At 46.0% G+C, this 22046-nt stretch overlaps 1 protein-coding gene across 1 annotated transcript in view; it reads left to right on the forward strand.

Annotated features, from left to right (window-relative positions):
• The window catches only part of RPS15A (ribosomal protein S15a), a 4886-nt gene extending 143 nt beyond the window's left edge, over positions 1 to 4743 (forward strand). Inside the window, exons 2-5 of the mRNA XM_026054174.1 lie at positions 752 to 889; positions 1521 to 1600; positions 3078 to 3163; positions 4363 to 4743. Coding sequence (XP_025909959.1) covers positions 757 to 889; positions 1521 to 1600; positions 3078 to 3163; positions 4363 to 4456 — 393 coding nt within the window. The 5' untranslated portion in view covers positions 752 to 756 and the 3' untranslated portion in view covers positions 4457 to 4743. The remainder of the gene's footprint in view (positions 1 to 751; positions 890 to 1520; positions 1601 to 3077; positions 3164 to 4362) is intronic.
• The last annotated feature ends 17303 nt before the right edge of the window (positions 4744 to 22046 follow it).

Genomic DNA, 22046 nt, shown 5'->3' on the forward strand with positions numbered 1-22046 from the left:
GGGCGGCGCCCGGCCCGGCCCGCCGCCTTTGGGCCGCACCTGCCCTGCCGGGAGCCTCCGGAGCGAGGCGGGGGTAGCGGCTCCGCTCTGCGCGGAGCCGGGCAGGGGAGGGCTGGCCGGGCCCTGACGGGGCGAGCGTCGCGTGGGGGGCAGCGCGGACGATGAAACCCCGCTGCGCTCCAGGAGCGGCCCTCGACTCGAGCGCAGCCCGGCGCCACCTTGCCGCCCTCGCGCCCCGCTACCGAGCGGCAGCGCAGCGCCGTGTCCCGCAGCGCCTCGCGGGCCCGCGGGAGCGCGCGGTTCCTCACGGGACGCGCAAGTTGGTGCCCGGCTCCCCTCCGGGAGCCGCCTGTCAGGTGTAACTAGTGTCGCGGGTCACCGGGCCATCAAGCACAGCTCGTGCCCTGGGATTTTTAAAGCCCCTAATAATGCGCCTTGGAAAGTTGCYGTGTTGGTGAAACGTTTTCTAGGTAGCATATTTTAAACTTGGGCGTGTGTGTGTGTATGTACGTATAAAGAGTTACAGCAGCTGTATGTCAGATGTCCCAAGCTGTTACAGTGATTATGAGCCCCTTTGGACATACCAGCTTACGTGAGTTGACCTATTTGCTAGGCTAAAAGTGCTTTTTAATCTGTAGTGTAAGTTTTTGTAAGAATGTCAGAACTTTCAGGGCATTAGAAAGAGTGTGTTTCACAGCATATTTATTATAGTTGGTATACATAACTGCTGGTGTTTTCCTCCCCCCRCCAGGCATCATGGTGCGCATGAACGTTTTGGCCGATGCTCTTAAAAGCATCAACAATGCAGAGAAACGTGGAAAACGCCAAGTTCTCATCAGGCCGTGCTCCAAAGTAATTGTCCGGTTCTTAACTGTGATGATGAAGCATGGTAAGTTCAACCTTCACAAACCTGGCCTTTTTTTTTCTATGAAGGATCACCAGGAGAGTGCAGTACGTTAATTTTAGATGGTTCCTTCAATATTCTAAAGAGTTTGGTAGCAGTGAGCACTTATTCATGGTTTTTGGACTGGTTTACTGTAGTACCTGATTTCCTTTAATGAARGAAATTTTTGGGAAGAGCTCAAATGTTTTGCTAGGCTGACAGTGTAATTATGTTTAGATTTTAACAATTTTTGGGTGATAATAGCCATTGTAGAATGATTCTGCAAGCTACRTATATGTGCCTTTAGAGGAGTTTGATGTTTACTGTAAGGTGTGGAGGRGAAAGTTTATTTGATTGCAGTATTCATTCTGAAAAGAACTTCTTARAAGTATTAAAAGGATTCTACAGGTATGAGACAAATTCTGAAAAGCTGAGTATAACAGTCCTTTGGTGCACTTGATTCACAGCTGTTCAGCCCAAACTGTTCAGAAGCTATTTGAATTTTTTTTTTTGAGGTGTTTTTTTAGACTTGCYTAAATGAAGTTGTTTGAACAAGTTTTGTGTAACCTAATTAAAACAAATCATATGTAGCTGTGTGTTAAACATCTGATTTTATCTGCCTTCTAATCTCTTACAGGTTACATTGGTGAGTTTGAGATAATTGATGATCACAGAGCTGGGAAGATTGTTGTCAATCTCACAGGCAGACTCAACAAGGTAGGATTTGTCTTGCTGTGCTTATTTCTCTAGGAAACTGATTAAATCTGGGACTGTTTTATCCAGATTTGGAAATGTTACTTGTAAGGAACATGGTATTTTCCACGTTTATGTACCTGTAGAATAGCATGGATGCTCTCAGTAGCCTAATGTGTTATTTTTTCAAGTTTCAAAATTATGTGCTTGCCTAGCCACAGTTCTGCTAGACAGACTGCAAGTTTGCAAGTACATTGTATTTTTCATTTTAATTAACAAGTGATTTCTTAGTTTCTTSTATTTTTAAGCAATTTGAAAGATCTTTTTGTTGATGGAGAGCGGTTGAGTTTTGTTGTTGATACTTAATACCTGTAAATGGAGAGACCACAAGCTTTGCTGCTGCTGGATGGGCTTTGCTTGCAGCTAAATGGAGGTTCAGTGGTGCATTCTCCAATTGAACTGGTGCTTCCTAAGCTGCTGGGACATRTCGCCTGTTTATGTACATCTTGACAGTTGGGTTGGTCGTGGGCTTTGTTTGTTTTTTGGTGTATTTGTCTTAAAGTGTTGGGCCGTCTAGTTCAGTAAGTCTTTGCAGTGTATGGTTGTTTCCAAGTAAGCACTTCAAGTGAGAGGTGTTCTTTCAGTAAATCAAAAAATACTTTAAACTATGCTGTGTACTGTCATGATGATGAACAAACCTCGCAGCTAAATTAGAGTGTAGTAGGAAGAGAACTAAAACACTGATRACCTGGATTTTGTTTGGTTTCATATATCAGTTTTGAGTACAGTATTCCTTAAACTTCCTACGAAGTCCCCTGGTGACTTCGTAGATGATGTTGAGTGGTGCAGCTGAACATTACACTTTCTAGTAGTAGAAGTAAAAAAAAAGCTTCATTCCAGAAAATATCAGTCAGTGCAGAAGATAASCTTTTGGTTTTGTTCTAGATATTTATTAAATTAACTGAAAATGGTAGTAGTGGTTATGGCGAATATTTAATACACTTAACTTAAAAAAGATGAAGACTTTTTTTTTCCTTTTTTTTTTTTTTTTTTTAAATCCATATGTTTTTGGCTAATGACATGTGATTATTTTTCCAAGTAATATATCCCTGGGTAATTCATAGTTTTTTTTTTTTGATAATGTAGGATGTTAATCTTTAATGGTAGGGCATGCTTTTGTATTCTTCCACGTCTAGCCATTACATTGTTACTGTAGCTTCACTAGCAATATAAGTAACTTCATGTAGACAAGGAGTGGGGAGAGACAAGGTTAAGGAAATAAAAGCTGTTCAGCAGTTTGAGAGTCTTCACTTCTCTGAGGAAAAAGATTTGTTTCATGTTATGGGTAATGGAGAATGCTCCTTGGAACTAGAATTTTGATGGCAATTAAAAAAAAAGATTGAAGTTGCTGTTAATTCTTTCATGCAGTGAGTTAGAATGAGAAATGTATGAATACAGTTTATGAAGTCTTTCAGTTTGTAATGGGAGTTCTGTTTTATAGTGTGGTGTAATCAGTCCCAGATTTGATGTTCAGCTGAAGGATTTGGAAAAGTGGCAGAACAACCTGCTGCCTTCACGTCAGTTTGGGTGAGTATGGAGAGGAGTTAAATACTTACCTTATGTAAAACAAGATGGAGGAGAGAATGTAGGGAAGTAGTTTTTTGTTACACTTCCATACTGTCTAGGCTAGATTCATTTGACACTTTTTTCACCTGCCATGTAAATGCCTTTTTTTTTTTTTTTTTTTAAACTAGTTTTAAAGTGGCTGTATTTAGTAAGGACCTATTTTTGACTTGCACTGAAACAGGGATGGTGAAAACAGTTATTGGATTTTGCTGACTTTTATTTTACCGGTAATCATCTACAGGTGGGGAGTGAATAATTAGGGTAACATATCAATGGAAGTAAGTCTTGCTACTGTAGTTATGCTCATTGGGAGTGCATGAATTGGATGTTAAGTGATGCAAGACTTAAAGATTYTGTTAAACCTCCAAAACAGAGAATCCTGTTATTTTACAGTATGGTGGTCATTCCCAAATATCGCCAAGTCAAGAGTAATGAATCGCAGTGTATGAGAAGCACAGAGCTAGAAGACTCTCGGCTCACGTAGTCCTGTCAAAGGCAGGATTAACAATTCCTGTCATTTCTGTTGTTAAATGTCTAAAAGTTAGTTCTGATGTTCCTGTAGCTATGTGGTGCCATATTGAGTAGTTTTTTTTAAGTGTATTTGTAGAGTGGTGATACAGAAGGTTCTTAGTAATCTAACTGTGGATGAAATACACTGATAATTCGGATGTTGGCATTAGAAATTACTTAGGCAGCTTTAGTTGTCAGCACAGAGACCCATCCACATTGCAGTGAGCTGCATCCAAAACACTGAGTGAGAAAGCAGTGATAAAAGYAGTCAGACTTTGGAAGCTGTCTGGCACCATGGCAACTATACCTGCTCTGAAGAAAAATGTCTGCTTAAAACAGCAGCCGACTTTGTCTGGAAACTATAAACCTGGTAGTGCTGGAGTGGTTGAAGTGACTTTCCAGAACGAATGTATGTGAAAAATAATGTACAAGTATATGTAAACCTGAAGCCTAGGAATGTCTTTTGTGTGCTTCAAAACTACTCTGTGAAAAGTGTCGCTCCTTTTCTGATGTTTGCTAGCCCAATCCTAAGTTACGTTACGCAAATTTTAATAAATATTAACTGTTGTAATACAAAAGTAAAGTGCTGTTGAGTCTGCATGAGTATAGGACAAAATTTAAATTACTGAGCACTTTTTCTTTCTCAATAGGTACATAGTACTGACAACCTCAGCTGGCATCATGGACCACGAGGAGGCTAGGCGAAAACACACAGGAGGCAAAATCCTGGGATTCTTTTTCTAAAACTTGTAAAAGAGGATTCTAATAAATTGTTCAAACGGACTGTGGTGTTTCCAAGCAATATTTTAATGATTCCTAGCTGTATCTGCAAGAATGCTTGTAACAGACAGCTATTTAACAATGCTAAAGTTCTGACTTTGTTTCACACGCAAGCTATTGCAAAATAAGGACTTGGCACGGATGTTTGGGTTCTACACTATCTGTGATTGCAACTTTTATTTGTTAATGATAAGATTTTTAATATCGACCTGGTTTTCTTCTGAATGGATTATAGTCAATTATACAAAAGAGCCACAGTTAGGGAAATTGTAAGCTGTGTGTTCTTCTGTCTTATGTTTGGGTCAACTCTCAGGTAAATGTCTCTTTAAACATGTGCAACTCCAGTGCTTCGCTTGTAGGCTGAATAATAGAAGATGCCCTCCCAGAAGTTATTCTTGGTTGTGGTTTAAGATTATTTAAAAAGTTGTAGGATTGTGGARTAGTTAAGATGTTTGAAGTTTGTTTCTGGGCCACACAAACTTCTTTGAAAACTTAATAGGGTATAACTGAAGGACAGAGGTGTATTATCATTTCTTTCCTCTCAAGTTTCTAGTTAGATATTTCTGGGAAATGATAATCATGTACAGAGTAAGTGCTCTGATTTAGCTGGTTGGTCCTGGATCTTTTAAAATCCCATTTGAAGCAAGTGAGTAATGAGTTCTGAACCAGCAAGCAGTGAATGTCTAGTATTTTGCTGTCAGTCCCTTTTAGGTATCTAACTTGATACATGTTAGATATACATGAGAGCATAGAATTTTTGACAGRAAAATCAACACCTTCTTTCAGTGGAATACTTGGAGCAAGTAACTGGACAAATAGCTACYTGGAGACAGTAGAGAAGGGGGAAAGAAGCTTCTGGGCTGATGGTATTACCCTTCAGCGGCAGCTGGGAATTCCTTACCTTTTTTGTTTGCTTTGGAGTCTATTAGGAAAGTCCATAGGAAAACTCAACATGTTAAGCGTTTTGTAACATGCTTTAAAGCTGTTATCATGAATTTATAATTTTCCTTGATATGAACACTTGGAAACAATTTTCCTGATGCCTTGTTCATAAGTAAAATAGCTTGACTAGAACTACTGTGCCTTGGCAGGTGCTACTTCCATCACAAAACTTGAGAGAGTCTTGAGGACAGAAATGCTTGAGGCACAAAGTCCTACAAGTGCTTAGTTTGTAACTCGATAAAGGGAAACAGGTTAAATAGATGCTTTCTTATGGGGAAAATCACTTTTTTTTTTTTAAAGACAGGTAGATGTGCTCTTATGAACAAGTGGAGTTGCAAAGGAATGATTAAAGGATTAATCCATTCAGGTGGTGCATCTGAGGGCCCTATGGTAAAGGGAGTCACAACAAGACTGAGAGGAGAGTAAGTATTGAGAAGCCGGTTTCCCTCTTGCCTCGATAGCTTTGCATTAAAGTCTAAGCTCCCTTTTTCTGATTTACTGTTCAATTGAACTACTCACAGAAATGTTTTTCATTCCCCATGGAGATAGGTCTGCAGCATTGGGCTCTGATCATACCCACAAGCTGAGCTGTTGCATCTCATTAACAAGAGCCTGAGGATCACCTCATGCTTCTGTTGCTCATTTTTATATATATAAAAAAAAAAAATGTTGGCTTGTATTAGTCTTGGGTACTGCACATGTTCCAGATACCTGATGGAAGATGACCACTGGCTCTGTAGAAAGGCTTCCATTGTATGAATTGACTATGACCTCAGGTTCCCTGGTAATTTTACTGCATATTTTAAGCCAGTTTTGGAGATCAAGCACATTGCTCTTCTCCAGTACCCAAGTACACTTTACCTGTAGTATGGGTATTAAGTGCTGTAATACTTAAAAACACATTATGATGACCCTAATATAGGCAAGTATGTCAGTTTATGAGCTGGAATAGTTGCTTAATATTGCAGTCCTGCTGGAGCCAACCCGATAACTTTCACAAAATTAGTAAAAAGAAATGAGAGCAGTGGAAAGAATGACTTTGGGGTGCTTAAGATTTTAAAGGGTACCTGGGGCAGGTGCCTTCTCATTCAGAAAGCTGTAGCAGTGTGTGCATTGTGGAAAACAGCTTGGTGTTTTGGTGTTGCTCCTAGAATAGTCAGCTCCTATGAAAAAYTAAATCCTCCTCTAAGTAAAGGAGGATTTCTGGGTTCAGAAGAGGGTCAGTGCGAAGGTTTGCACCTTTCAGRATGTTGGTAGTGGCCCTGTTTGCACACAAGTGCCTCTTCTAACAAGTGCAGCATTAGCTGCAGGCTTGGAGCGCTGCTGTGGAAGCAAATGCCGCCAGCAAGTCCTGCAGTGAGCCCTGCTCTGAGTGTGGGGCAGTTTGCAGCTCGCTGATGAGGAAGGTCTGCATCCCTGGACCACGGCTGCCCTCTGGAGAGCCAGGTAACTTGCGAAACGAGGTTGACAGTGACTGAATGCAGCAATGCAACTGCTTTAAAGGGGGTCACTGAAATTCTTATTCTCACGTGTGTTTAACCCCTCCATTTGTTGTCTTTGGAAGGCTTGGTACTTGTGGAGCTGAGGGAGGTGTTGGGGACGATCCCCTCCAAGCAGAGCAGGCAGCCATCGTAAGGGGAAAGCTGGTGGGCGGGTGGYACCCTGGAACCACTGATGTGTTGGAAACCCCGTGGTGGTTTTCCATAGGATCACCACTGCTTGTGCCATTCTTCAGGAACAGGCCAAAAGGAGCGGATAACCCGCTGCGCAGCAGGAGAAAAGCCTGTTTCCTGTAGTGTCGAGAGGTGGCAGCAGATGAGCGAGCCAGGGAGATCCAGGCAGCCCTAGTGCGGGGCGTCCTGGAGGCACCGCTTGGCGCCCGCCTGGCTTGGAGCCGCTGCTGGCCCCTCTGCTCCGTGAGCAGAGCTGCAGCCTAGYGAGGGACTTAAATGCCTGTCTGGTTTCTTTGGTAGACTAAATGTAGCTGACTTTGCTGCTGCATTTTGTGTCCTTGAATCCTGTTCTCCCTTGTTTGCCAGGTGTGGTGGTTGGTGGCCTGCGAGGACCCTCTGAGGCGGGTGGTTCCTTCTTGGCTGACCATGGGGCACTTGTGGCACACTGTAGCTAAACGTGTTTTAGTGCTGGGATGCTCAAGATCAGCAGAATGAAAACCTGGCTCCAGGTTTTTTGTAACAGCATAAAATATTGTTTAAGTGGACCTTGAATGTTCTGTTAAATATTCTGTAAAATCATATGGATTTGGTGTGTGTTTCGGTGAATAGGTAGCTTGTGCTACCTCTTCTGGGCTGTACTTTGACTTTTCTCATCAGTTTGGCTGTAGGCATGTAGAAATGGGTCAACTAAATGACAGTTTTACTGCTTGATTTAGTTAAAAGCAAATACAAATATCTGGTGCCTAGCTACAAGCAAAACACTCAGTTGCGGTGCAGCAGTCGTGCGCTTCAACCTCCTGATGTTATTTGGTTCCCTCTGTTCTGGAACTTGGTTGAAAATGAAGGACGTGTCCAGGATCACTTGCAAAATATGAAATTGGAGTGACTTTGCTCTTTAGGCTTTCTGGCCTCGCTGGAAGCTGGCGGTTCCTGCAGCTCCTGTGATTTACCTGGAAGTCTCTGGGAAGTCTCCCTGCAGAGAATATGAAATATTCAGGCATAGATTTATGGGGTGTCGCTGGCTGTAACTGACCTGGTCCTYGGGACGCCGCCATGTGTTGCCAGTCTCGTAGCTGGATGCAGAGCTGGGAGGCTGCTGGTGCCTTGGCGGGGCTGGATGGGAAGGAGGCGGCTGTGGTCCCATCTACGGGATCGCCCCAGGCTGCCTGTTCTGGAAATATCCAGGAAACTGCTTTTCCAGAAACCTGCAATCCCCCGTCTGCCATCTCTAGATGTCTCTGTTGCTCTGATGTAAGAAAAATATGGAAAAAGGTAGGGACAGCAAAACAGTCAGGATGTGGTCTTGGGTAGCAATGTATAAGTGAAAGATTCCTCTGTCTTCTCCTCCACCAGGTTCAAGTGGGGTTTGTCCATTCGAAGAGACACGGCCTGCCCGTTCTGGCTGTTTCTCACTGGTGCAACTAAATGGTGTTTTCAGCTGGAGCAGGCTGTGAGCAGAGGGGAGTGAGGTTTGTATTCAGGAGCAAGAGGAGAAAAGCAGGTAGCTGATGAGTTTAACAGAAAATCTGCTGGAAAATTGGCTCTGGTCTACTGTCCCAGTCTCATTAACCAAGCCTAATTGGATAGAGCCTAATGGCTGTGCAAGTTCCTGTGCTATTTTTTTGAGGTGTTTGGTCTGTTGTTCTCTGCAGTCTGAGTTTGTTTTAAGAAATCTAGGAAAATTAATGAGAACTTTAGGTTTCTAATATCACTATAAATTAGGACTTTAATAATGAGAATTAATGGAAAAAGTGATGGGGAAAACAATTTTTTTTTTTTTTTCATTTTTTTTATCCCTCTGCTGTTTACATGAATGGCTGGCTGCTTGCTTGCAATAACATGCCTSACTGTATTCCAGCATAACAGGATCTTCAACGTAGAGCCCACAAGCCTGTATGGGCTGGTAATTAGTGCTGGCCCTCAGTTCCCCCCTGGGATTTATTCCTTAGGGCATGGGATTTATTCCTCAGCCCCTCCATTAGGCATCCCTGCTTCTCGGATCTGAACCATTTCTCCCTGGTTTGGGCAGGCTCTTTGCACTGGGAGCAGACAGCCCAAATTGCCCGTGTTTGGGTGGTTGTGTTTGCCCCAGAGCAGGGGGATGGGGAGACCTGTCCCTTTAGGGATGATCTCAAATCCTTGCAGGTTTTCCATGACCAGTAGAAGATTTCTGACTTGGCCTTATTTTGGGTTTAACTTGAAAAATACTTACAGTTCAACCTAGGTAGATGGAGTAGAAGGTTCTGCGTTTGGTTCAACGTGTTGCTCTGCAGTAGCCACCCGCAGGGATCGCCCATCAGCAAGGGCTGTGAGATAGGACCAGCGCGTGGGCTGGGAGAGCTGGAGCGCGTTCCATGTGGAAGGTGGTGCAGGACGGGACTACTGGAGCTTGGCATAACAATGATCTGAATCATGACTTTCTGGTATAGACCAGACATGGGAGATTATATATAAAAAATATATATATAATATATATATAAACATGCGCACACATATAGATGCAGGGCACAGGACTGAGAAAAGCCAGCTAGTACCGTGTCCAGAGCTTTCCCGATGCCCCTACTTGGGTGTGAGAACCACCTTGCAAACTGGTGAAACATGAAGCTGGTGCTGGTAGGTGGCAGTGTCAGAAATAGAGCATAGACTGAAATAGAATATAGAATAGATACTGCAATAGCAGGTAATGTTCCCTGATTACTGAAATAAAAAGAATTAAACTGAACAAAAGTATGCTTTAATTACTAACTCGTTCCTGTCTGCTTAAATCACTGGAAATAAAGATCTCCTCTTTAGTGATGAGCAGTTCCAGGCAGAGCAGACGTGATGGGGGAAACATGTTTGGAATAAATACTGATGTGAATGACACTTATTAGCTACAGTGTGGCATATTTATTTCTCTGTAGTTAGCATTATAGCACAGCTTGAAATAAGGAGGGTTCTGCTTAGGGAAGGGGAGATCTCAGCACGGATGGACAAAACTCTGTCATTTCATCTCTACTTCCTTAAGGAAAATCCTGAGGTATTTGAAGGGAGAGGAGCCGAGAGCTTCCCAGGTAGCTGTGAATGCCATCTCGGAAGCTGGTGTTGAGGAGGAGAATTGTGTCGTGGCAAAAGTCTTTACTTGTAGGCGTTTGCCTGCCTTATTTGTACTGTTTTCTACTGCTGCTGAACTGAGGGATGAAAAACCTAAAGACAGATGCCTGGGAGTAACAAACTTTTCATTCTTCCTAAGTTTGCTTGATTGAGTGCTCGGTTTAGAAATACTATAAAAGTGCCAGGCTATAGCTTGAAATATCTCATTACCAGGTGTCAGGCTGCTTATAGCTTTCATTCAGTGATTTTTTTTTCCATTTTTTCCCCCCTCTGTTGGCCTTCTAATGAAAGTGCCAAAGGGGTAAAAAAAACATTACAAAAAATAAAAATTGCCGCTTTGATTGAAAATAAAAGCGCTGAGGCAGCAGTGGCTTTCAGTAGCGCTCGCTCAATTGTAGGGCTCTGACTGTAGCTCATTTCCGAGGCCTGTGGGGAGCTGCATGGCGTGAGGGGGCCTGTGCGGGCCGCTGCCCCTCGGCGAGCCCCGCAGAGGCGCGAGCGGAGCCGGGTGCTCCCGCAGGCCCCGCGGCGGGATGGCGCCCTGGCGGCTTGTGMGGTGCTCGGAGGCTGGCGGGGCCTCCTCGGAGCCCTCCCGCCACGGGGCAGGAGGCCTCTTGGGACAGTCTGCTCCCGTCCCCAGGTCTCGCACAGCTTGTGCCAGCTCTAGGCTGTATCCAGATGCGTTTTCAGTCCCGGCCATCGCTGGGGCTTTCTGGCTGCTAGGGCCTCTCTGCAGGCCAGGGGAGAGCCCAGGGGCTGGGAAGGAGCAGGGTTCTCCRGACCCGCCCGGGGAGGAGGGTTAGAGTTGGGGTTAGGGCCTGCGGGTTAGGGCCTGCGGTGCCAGCAGCACGTGGCCTTGCGGCAGGCCCTGGAGCAGGCACTGGGGGCTGCCCGGGGTGCCCTGTGGCCTGGGAGGTTTCTGTGGCCCTCTCCCTTCAGCTGGCTGCTCCCTCCGGCCTGYTCGTGGCCGCAGTCCCCTCCTTGCAGCGACGCTGGCTTTTCCCACAGCAAGGAAAGGGAAACGTGGAGACGTGGCAACTGACTTGTAAATAATAAAACACTTTAGCTATAGGAAAATGYCTTGCATGGAAAATCAGACAGGGCAGGGAAAGCAGCACTTAACATCAACATAATGTAGCTGAAATCTCCTTCTTGGAGATAATCATCTCTGACTCCAGCAGTAAAAATAAAGGACAAAAGCTGGAAGAAGCCAGAAAGCACAGTCGTGGGAGTGAATCTTGGTGAAAAGAAAATTAAAAACACAATGAAAGGCATAGAACTGCCTTAAGTAAAAACAGAACCATCTGCCTGGAACAACAACTGAGATTATATGGGAGTCAAAGGAGGTGCGGGGGGAAGCGGCTGCGCGGGCTGCAGCGGGGCTGGCAGCCAGCGGGGCGGCCGTGCCAGTGCTTGGCTCTGCCTTCTCCACAAGGAAGGTGGGAAGAAGCCTCTGCCCAGACTCCTCGGAAAGATCCAGGTGTCTGTCACAGTCTAGGAAACAACGAGGTCCTCATGTTTAGTGCCATGTGTGAAGGCTCAAGTCCTTCACGCTCAGGGAGTCGCTGGTGAGCGTGGCCGGGGCCTGTCTCTGCTTAGCGAAGGTCGTGTTGACAGTGCTGGCCTTCAATGCTCAGGATACGTCCAGCTCCTGCAGTTCAGTGAGCCTCCTTCCTTGTTGACCTGTCTGTCCACAGCAACCAAGTGGAAGATTTCTGGTGGCACGGATGTGGGCCTTACCAGGCTGCCATGGCTCAGATGGGCAACCTTGCCTGCAGGAGCCCAGCTGTGGGCCACCTGTGCACTTCATTATTGCTGCTGTAAGGAAGCACTGCCCTATGCACATCAGGGTCACAAAACGGGGCATAARATGTAGTTTCCTGCTTCAAGTTTTCAACTAGTCTCTTGGAGATCCTAYGTTTAAAAATCTTTTTTTTTTAAAGTGCTACAGGAGATGCGTGACTTGCTATCAAATGATGCCAATGTGTGGTGTGAATACCTGTGCATAATGACTATTTCAGGCTGAGCTCGATGGATTTGTTACGCTAAGTGTCATAAAAATCAAACTCCTTGATAGTCTGTGCGCTGTTTCCCACAGCACCACGAGAGCACCTGGGGCCCTTGGCTTGTGGCCGGCAATRGCAGGCGACGGTTTTTGCTGCGCTCCCGCTCTGCTGCTGTGGCTCTGTCCCAGCGCCGGCGGGGTATTTTTAGATGCAAGAGAAGTGTCTCCTAATATCTGCTAATCGCATTTTGAATGCTTCAGCTGATATCAAAATGATTATACCAGCACTTGAATTCACATACCTTTGCCTTCCGTAAACTGTGTGTAGCTTTAAATATAACYGTTCCTATTTTCTACCAAAATCACGGTTTGGGAGCTCCCATATGACACAGGATATTTTTATCAGGGAAGATCATTTGAGTTATCCTTGGCTCTAGCTATCTGAAGTACATCCTCAGGCATATATATTCTCTCTGCAGGCAAAGAACAGGAGGAGGAATAGACTTTATAGCTGTGTTTCTCAAATGTTATTAGTCAGAGGGCTGCCTGACCTTCAGGAGGAAAAGCCTGGGAAGCATCATGTCTGTGGTGCTCGTTTATGGTCACATAACTTTAAAAGATAAAAATTTATTAGAATTGTTTGTCCTTTTGCTTTCGGGCTTGCCTGGATGGGGCTGCACTCAGAAGCTGTCGCTGCCTGGAGCCTTCCATAGCACCCCTGGGCCCCAGACTTGCTGAGGAGTCGCCTGCAGCCTTTGCAGCTTCTGCCCCATCGGTCCCTATGAAGCATCTGCTGGGCTGGTAGCAAAGAGTTGGTTCTCTGCAGTTGGTATGTTGAAATCAGTTCTTTTTTTTTTAGCTGGCAGATGTTGCATGCTCAGACRAACCCATCATGGCTGCTTGTGTACGAGCTGGTGTTTCCAAAGCAAATCCTGGGTGCCATTAGCAGCCGAGGGCGTGGGGATRAGAGAGGGATGCAGAGGGATGAGGTAGCAGAGGACAAGCAGGGGCTGAGGAGCGGGTGGCTGCTCCGAGCCCTGTTCTCTGCTGCTGCCCTCCATGAGTGAGACTGTCCCCAGGCACAGTGTGACCTTCTCCAAGCTGCAGAGATCTCCCTCACCATGGATCAGCCCCAGGAAAAGTGGCCTGGCCACTTCTTCCTGCACGGGCATAAAAATGGCCTCCTTTGTGGCAGGCCACAAAACAGGGCAGCAGGCAGCATCCCGCAGCAGGCCACAGCTGCCACCTGTGTGGGGAACGGCCTCGGAAAGAGGGCCTGGAGGAAGGAGATGTCCCCGCGGCTGGCGGGGAGGGGACGTGCGTTGCCCCCGGGGGACGAGCTCGCCCTGAGCGAGGCCTTGGGGCCTTCATCCCCACCGGGGCCTGGCTGGGTTCCCGGCGCCGCTGCTGCCACCCGCGGTGCCCAGCAGGCTGGCGAGGAGGCCCCAGGGGCGCCGGCGACTGTCTGGATTCACATTTAACACGTCGCGGATGAATTAAAAGGGAGACAAAACTGGGAACGGGCCGATGAGTGTGTGTGACCAAAGAAAGGAGACGCAGGTACGCAGAGCAAATAGAGCTGGGAGAAGGAGCGGGAGAGCCCGGGCTCTTCGCTGTGGTGCTAGCACACTGTGACTAATGGAGATGGGTTTTTTTTTCCCTCTCCATCAGCAGCGTAACAGAAGAATCGCTGCTAACTGTCATCTGCAGCACCGCTTCTCGGGGGTGGTTTTTATATATCGGGTCTGGCTGTCAAAAGGAGCTGCGTTTCTGGGGTCTGCCAAGTGTATTTCAGCACCAGCACAGCTCAATGCAAAGGTCGCCCCATCAAAAGTGTTTTTCCTTGGTAGTGAGTGTAGTGGAAAAAAAAGAAAAAGGCATTTTGCAGCCTATTCTCACCATTTTTCTTGGTATTTCTTAAACTGTAGGCAGCTGGAGATTGAATTCCCTTTGATGTCCAGAATTTGAGGGGGAGGCTTGGTGTTATATATATATTTTTTAAGTTTCCCTCTCTTTTGTGCTGGAATATTTTGTGCTGGCTTTTTAATAGGTGATTGTGGCAGGTGGCATGAGCCAGGAGAAGAGCAAGAGGCAGAAGAAAATTACCTCTTGCTTCTCAGGTTGGCTGTCGTTCCTTAGCATATTGGCGTGTATGCACTTAAATGTTCCTGTTAATGCTTTAAAGGTTGGTTCCTGGATGCTTCAATTACTCTCCCAGCCTGGGTTTCCATTTACCTCATATATTCCAAGCATGGAAAGCAGCTGCAAATAGCACTGCAGACTACAGGYAGAAGCCATGCAGCGAGGAGGAGGAGGGTCTCTGCCCACGTCTCCTGCAAAAGGGTCAGAATAAGGCGCTCTGAGACTGTAGTTACAGCTACCTGGAATGCATGCGGGAGAGCTTGCTTTCTGTACATGCTCCCAGGTTGACTTCTAAGCAGCATGAGGAAAGAAAAATAGGTCAAACTTGGCATTTGAAAGCAGTTTCTGCGTCTTGAGGGATATAGCTGTAACACAGGTAGAACATTTTAGGTCAAGTGGGTTTTGGCTACAGTTGAACCTCCTTGGTCCTGTTGTGCTCACAAAAGATAGTGTTGACGGGGATGGACTTTAAAGTCGTTGGCTATATTAATTGTCTGGGAATTAGGCAGGAGATGTTTTGAAAGGTTGTCCAGCGCAGGCAAAGCCGCAGTGCCAATGCTKAGTGGCTGGCAGGACAGAGAGCTCCTTTAAGCCGCCTCGGTCACTGCTGAGTAATGGCAGTGGAGCCTCCATCCTCTGTCTGTGGGTCCCTCTGGCTGGCAGTGCCACGAGGTGGCAGTGGATGATAAATTATTCCTGGCCAGAAGTGCATGCTCTGAGGAGAGCATCTGCCCAGCTCTTTGCTCCTGTTGTTCCCAGGCTGGGATGGGAGCACAGTTTGGCCCCTGAAGGCCAGTCCAAGCATTGCTTTAGCTTGCATTTGGGCTTTGATGTTCAAGCAGAACAAACTTCTGTGTTTTGCAGCTGCTGACTCTTTTTGCTGTCTTTGCTTGGTGTAAGCAGTGTAAAGCAAGAGTCATAAATGTGTGGAAGAGATGTGAAATGTCTGATAAATGGGAACAAGTGTTCAAAAGTAGCACGTTGGGTGGCTGTAGGGAGAGCTGCTGGGAAAGACAGCATGGCCTAGGCCCTCTGCAGTCAAGCTACTGAGTAACCTGAGCATAGGCCAAGAGGTTACCAGAAAGGCAGAAATCCCTGATATTCTGTTTTTCCTATTGATAACTCAAGCACAACARCACATAAAGTACTATGATATTTTTAGGTAAAACATTTCATATAGGTAAAAAGTGCTACCTACCTCTGATGGAAAACAATCACTTTCCATCACGAGACTTTCTTGCAGTCACATCATTGGGTTTGGCAGATCTCATGTGCTGTGTATCTCTGCAGGCAAAACATGAGAACCTCCTGATTCAGGTTCTTCTTTGTAAGATGGATTTTGCCTCAGCTGGTGACATGAGGATATATTTGTTGACATTCTTGGAGTCCTCATCTATTTTGGGAGAGTGCTATGAAAGACTTGGATGGGAAGCTTTCTGGCAAGCTACTGATAATTGAACTGGTGTGTTTGCTCATGAGTTCAGGAAGGATTATTATTGTTTTTCTGAACCTTGATCTAACAAATTGTGCAATGTGGTCTGTCACACATGTGTGGATCTGCGCATGCTGGGGTGGATGCACAGCTGCTGTCAGTGGAGGGAGAGTAGTAGAGTGGAAACAGTGGCCTTGTTGGGAATTTCTTTGAAATAAAACTCCTGCATGGCTGTTTGTGAAACATTTCTTTTAAAGCAGCACCAGTGTGTGCAGTGGCAGCAAGGGTGGTTTTGCCACCAAGCAGGAGACATTCTAAAGATAAATAGCTGCAAGTGGCACGTGCTTAATGAGGATCTGCCAGCTGGGACAGGGAACTCTTCCGGCAGCAGCTCCTGCAGCCTGGCTTGAGTGCTCTGGTGTTTGCTCTTGCGGGGAGCAGTGTCACACTGTACCTGATGCACGTGTTGTTCCTCCTCTGTGCGAGACAAGCCCTTTCCACCACGTAGCTTCATGAGTCAGACAGGGAAATTAAATACAGCATCACAAGCAAAGACTATGACGGGCTCTGCCCTCTGGAGAGCGGGAAACAGGTAGCAGGAAGGGGAAGCAACCTGTGGGAGTGAGGAGAGTGCCCGAGCACTCTGCTGCCAGTGTGGGCACTTGCTGCAAACATGTGCGTGTTTTCCTCATTGTGTGAAAGCCAGAAGCCCTGACCCATCTGGAGGAAAATAACAGTTTGGACAGAGATCTCATCAAGCAAGATGTTCCAGGTTGTTAGAAAACAATGTACTGTATGCTTGAAAGGCACCTGCAATGCATAAAACAAAACGACACAGGCTTGTAYCAGGAGATCTGAAGTAGAAAGGTAGATATTGACCTCACCTCTTCACACTGGAAAATTATTGCCAATTAACTTGCCATTCCTGCTGTCTTAAAATGATTCTTGGAGAGTTAGCAATGAGGAGGCAAGTGTACATTTGGCTCAATTGCTTATCAAGTTGCGGCAGAGTCTCTTGGTTGGAWATCTGTATAATGAAGAGAAAGGCAAATGAACACGCAGTGATGCCTTGCCTTTAAACTGGTCTCAATCTTCCAGGTGTCTGGAAATGCCTGGGAGGGAACAATTCCAAGTGAACCATGTTTCCTCACCCTTGTTTTGTAGGCAGCGGTGACCCAGTTATGCACAGGGCAGACTGTTTGTGTAGTAGCTCCCGCGTTCGTGTGGGAGATGTGTTTGGAAAAACAAGCCCATTCCGTGACGCAGTCCTTGCGTACAACTGGATCTGATCTSAATGTGCTGATGATAGATGGCACGGATGGTCCTATCAATCTGTTGCTTTCCTCTGGCCAGTTCAGGGCACTGGGCTCTTGGTGTGATTCCAGAGCTGGAAGGAATTAGAAGTGAGAGCTGCTGCCTTCTGCTGGAAAGGGGGCAACACCTCTGTGTGCTTTATGTGGTGGGCTGGCATCTTAGAGGACTTTTTACTAACRTACGGCTTTTGGGAAATAAATCCCTTACAAGAAAAGATAGTTGGACACAGTGTCTCCAGGACTGCAGTGTTCTCCAGGGAGTGCATCTAAAGAGAGAGAAGTAGCTAAGAAAAGGAGTGGGCAATGGCTGGAGGGCTCTGCAATCTGTGTGTGACCAATTGCTTTGAGCTTTACTCACGAGTGGTTGAATCTGCGTTGCTCTTCAGCAAATTCCATGATTCTTGAGGAAAAAAAAATGGTTTCTGAATATAAGTTAAGAAGCTCAAACTGTGCTGGGAGAGGGAGAAATGATGGGGCCACGGAAAGCTCTGTAAACTTTGAAATATACTGGTACTATTGGATCTCTGTTTTTGAAGCTCCCTGACTGGCAGTGTGAACTGCTGCCCTGGGACTTAGCTCAGTGCTTAGGTGCTCTGAGAGCCTGGTGTGGTCCCGAGTTCCTCAGGTGCCCATATGCCCTGAGGCCAGAACCAAGCCCCGGCTTGGGAAGGTGCTCCTTGGCTTCGGGCTTTTGTTTAGCAGGGCACATGTGAGCCTTGGGGCAGGCCATGTGGGATGGGGCCACTGCCATATGTCTATCTGGCACGCTTGGATGTGCAGGGATAGACGAAGCAGATTGAAGTGCATCACCCAGCAGTGGAAAGTCTGCCACTTCCCCAGGGAAGCTTTTCCAATGCTTTAATTACTCTCACTGTTGAAAAATGAGCTGTTATTTCAAGGCTGATTTCTTTTGACTTCAGCTTCTGACCACAGGACCCTACTTTGAAGAAGTTTACTCTTGGCCATGGCCTCTGTGTGGGTCAGTTGAGTTGTCCCTTTGTTTCACTCAAGCTCAATGTATTCAGTTCCTTGATTTTGTCTTTGCACAAATCATTTTCTAGGCCTTGGTTTTACTTTTGCTCTCATTTAAACTAATTTCTGTGTCTTCTTCTTCTGTGACCTTTTGTGTTCTGGACATAGTATTCCTAGGAACTCTTCGGGTCTACATATAAAGCTAAGGTTGCTGTCATCCTCCACAACTTTTCAGCCATCCAAGAATGGCATCAGCACTACAGAGCAAGCTTTAAATGAATAATTGCCCATGATCACTGTTTTCTTCTCTGTACTGTTGTCCTGTAAATGCARCTTCGTCTTTTGGGTCCCCAAAATGTCTGGTCTCGCGTTGGATGGGTGGGACATCAGTGATGACTGCAGCAAAGTCACTGTGGTGCAGATGGGGCTGCGTGAGGAGCGGGGCTGCGTGCGACTCACAGCGTTGGCTTGGGCACAGCGAGGCCATCCCTGCCTGCCAGGCTCCATATCCGTGGGCTGCTAACATCCATGGAAATGTGAGAGTTCTCCCCGTGACCTCCATTTCAAAGCAATTTGATTGTACCTTATTTGACATTTGCCAGCATTAGAAAATTTCCAGCTGGTTTTCTTCAGGCTTGGGTAGGTTTCAGGAGAGAAGGGAAGCAGGGTCTAGTCCTATTAAGGAGACGATGGGGAGAGCTTGAGGCTAGGTTTGATACCCACCATGAAGGCATGAGGGTACCACAGGAGCAGGTTGCTTTTGGGCTCTGAGGTTTTATAGACACTTGCAGAAAGAAGCTACTGAACAAGATTCAAGAAACCATCTGCTGTGGGCAGTCTGCTGCCTCCAGAAGAGCCTCCCTGGTTACGAGCAATACTTACCTTCACTGGGAACTGCCCCTCATTTGATTGCTAACCACAAGAACTGGTTAGCCCTATGAAAACTCAAAGGAAGTAAGCAGCATTTTGGAGAGACAATGTTTATTTAAAGATTAAATTAATGTTTAATTTAATCTTGCACATTTCTGTTGCATCATGCTGCTGTTTATTAAGACCCATGTGGGCCAAATCTGAGAGGACCAGAGAAGTCCTGTGAGTCCTAGTTTRCACATTGGAATAGTAATTGTCTGATGCTAAGAATCACTTCTGAAATGGAGAATAGGTTTCGTCCTTCCTATCTATTCTACATCTCTGTTGTCTGCATATGTTTGAGTCACTAACTGCTGGTCTCTCAGTGCAGAGCATGGTCACATGCTTACTTTCTAATTTGTCAGATTCTGGAGGGAATGAAATGTGTGGGATTTTTTTTGGTGAATGGACATCTTCCGTTGGAGGAAAAAATCAGGGTAGTTTTGTCACAGGTTTACATTTTTTTTCTGTTTAAATGCAACTGTTTCTTCTTGCTAATCAACTGGCAGACAAATAAGGTGCTTGGTCCTCCTGGCTGTGCTGGTTTCCTCACTCGAGTCTGTTGCTATAAGGCAGGCAGTTGGGCAGCGATGGGATGTTAAATGTTGCAGAGACCATGGAAACCCTGTGTCAACCCAGAGCTCGTAAAGGGAAAACTATCACTTGGCAGAGACAGCTTAATAGGCTTGTAAAATCTGGCACCATCCAAACCACGATTTGGGTTTTATCAAAGCATGGCAGGGGAGCCTTGAGAACTGACAGCTGTATTATCTGTCTGCAGATCATTCTGAGAGCAACATCAGGAGCAGGCTGGAAACGGTTCAGAAAATAATTTCATCTTGAGAGTTTGCTGGGGGCAGAAATGTATGAAAAAAAGAAAATTGAAATGAAAGAATTAATAACAGTATCAATAACATTCCTACAGCACCTATCAGATGTAGCACGACTTGAAAGTGTCATCTACTTTGTATATGATTTCCATTGAAAGATTTGAGCGATGAAGGGAGAATCCAAACAAGGCAATTAAAAGATTGGAGCGTGTTTGGGGAAGGAGGAATGTCTGGTCTGTAGAACCTTTACAAGCAATTTTCCCTGCCAGATGCAGGGACTGGGCCAAATTCCGACAGCAGTAGAGCAGCTACTGGAGTGAGTAGATTTATGGAGCAGTAGCAGTTACTGTTGTGTAGGCTGGTGGGCACAGGGGCAGCGTGTGCAAGATGCTAATCCCTGCAGTAGAGCACTGGGCACCTTGTCCTTCAAGTGCAGGCTAGAGGATGAAGACTCTAGTGGGAGTTTTTTACCACCAAATCTTGCGAGTCTTTGAGCATAATTCAAATTCACTGCAGTCACTGATGAGATTTTCAGCACTTCTTTTCTGCTCTGTGGACTGGGTTTGCTTAGCCCAGTGTGGTTTGTGTGGATACAGGGGATGGTAGAAGCAATCGGCTCTTTTTCCTATTCCTGAATGTTGACTTTGACCCATGTGTATTCATTTCCTCCTCACCAAGATGGTTTGATTCACRGTCAGGAGTTCACTGTAGCTGGGACACAAAGCTAAGAGCGTAACGTCTGTTTATATACAGAGGAGAAACAGTGGTGCAAGCAGCTGAAAAACAAGGTGAGCACGTCGGCCATCTGCTCAGGAGGCCAGGCAGTGCTTTGTCTCTTGCTCTCAAAGCAGGGGCTGTGAGCTAGATGTGTGACTGTTTCTCAACGGAGGTGGTTATGAAGCAGGTTGCTGCTTTCCCGTGGAGCAGGGGCGCTGATGGAGGGGCAGGAACACTGAATGGAGGAGCAGGGGCACTGAKGGAGGAGCAGGGGCACTGAGGGAGGAGCAGGGGCACTGAGGGAGGAGCAGGGGCACTGAKGGAGGAGCARGGGCACTGATGGAGGTGCAGGTGCTGTCCTGCTGCTGGAGGAGGCAGGCTGGGGTCGGCCAAGCAGCTGGGGCCCAGTGGGAAGGCAGGGGAGCATCCGGGCTCCGAGTCGACAGCCAAGTAAGGGCAGTGGCCATGTGCAGCCCAGCCCTGTGCTGTGCTCACACAAGGTCACACAGTGTCCTCTCCTGCCCTCGGGCTGTCCTAGGAAGACCCCTGCCCCCCTGCCACTGCTAACGTGGTGATGGGCAGAGCCCACAYGAGCCTTGGAGCACCAGAGGTGCGCGCAGCTGGAGCATGCGGAGCAGGAATGTGCCGTCCCAAAGCCAGACACGCTGAGCGGTGCTTTCTGCCTTGTGTTCCTAACAGAGAAGGAACAAATGCCCTTCCACAAGGGAAAAAAAAAAAAAAAAAACCACTCTATTGGCAGGTCTGTGTTGATTCTCATGGCTCTGCTCTTTCAAAATAACCTACGTGTATCCAGAGGAAGAAAAGACCTCTGACATTGACTCTGTGAGTCTATGTTCTTTTTCCCTTTGAACATTTGCTTTTCTTCTGCAATATGTAGTTGATTTGGCTGGGAGTTATTCAAAGGTAACTTCGAAAGATCAAAGCTAGATCCAGTCTTTATAGCATTTATGCCTCTGCCATTCAGTTTATGCAGATAGTAATGAGGTGAATTTCATAGGGTTCAGATAGTCTTTTTAACGAGATTGATCTGCTGTCCTCCTTGCTTTAATAAGCCATAGGGGCTCCAAGACAATGTTCTGAAAAGGTCTTTTTCCATTCTAGGATTAGCAGGAGCAAAACAAGGAATTATATTTTTCACAGGCATAAAACATCAGGATCTTGCATCTGATGCCTTCAAAGCAATGTGTTCTCCACTGCTTTGCTTACTGTATTATCACAGGTTTCAAGCTAACACACACATTTCTTGCCCTTTTATGTCCCTAATTGTTTTCACAAGTTCATTAATGATTTTGCAAAAGCAGTAGTGAAACTCATTGACATGCTCATAAAGCTTTAAAGGAGAATATACCCGGCTGGTGATGGGAAAAGTCTCATTAGCCTTTTCAAATCACTCCCAGCAGGTTTTTCTGCAGATTCAAACTTGTTGGGTGYATAAATATGCTTCCCTCATTTAAGGGGCTGTGCTGATTGTGCGACAACTGGAGTTTGCTCTGCTTTTGAGCAAC

This window comes from Nothoprocta perdicaria, unplaced genomic scaffold, assembly GCF_003342845.1.
Source record: "Nothoprocta perdicaria isolate Ctin4 unplaced genomic scaffold, notPer1 scaffold_12, whole genome shotgun sequence".
Classification (NCBI taxonomy): Eukaryota; Metazoa; Chordata; class Aves; order Tinamiformes; family Tinamidae; genus Nothoprocta; species Nothoprocta perdicaria.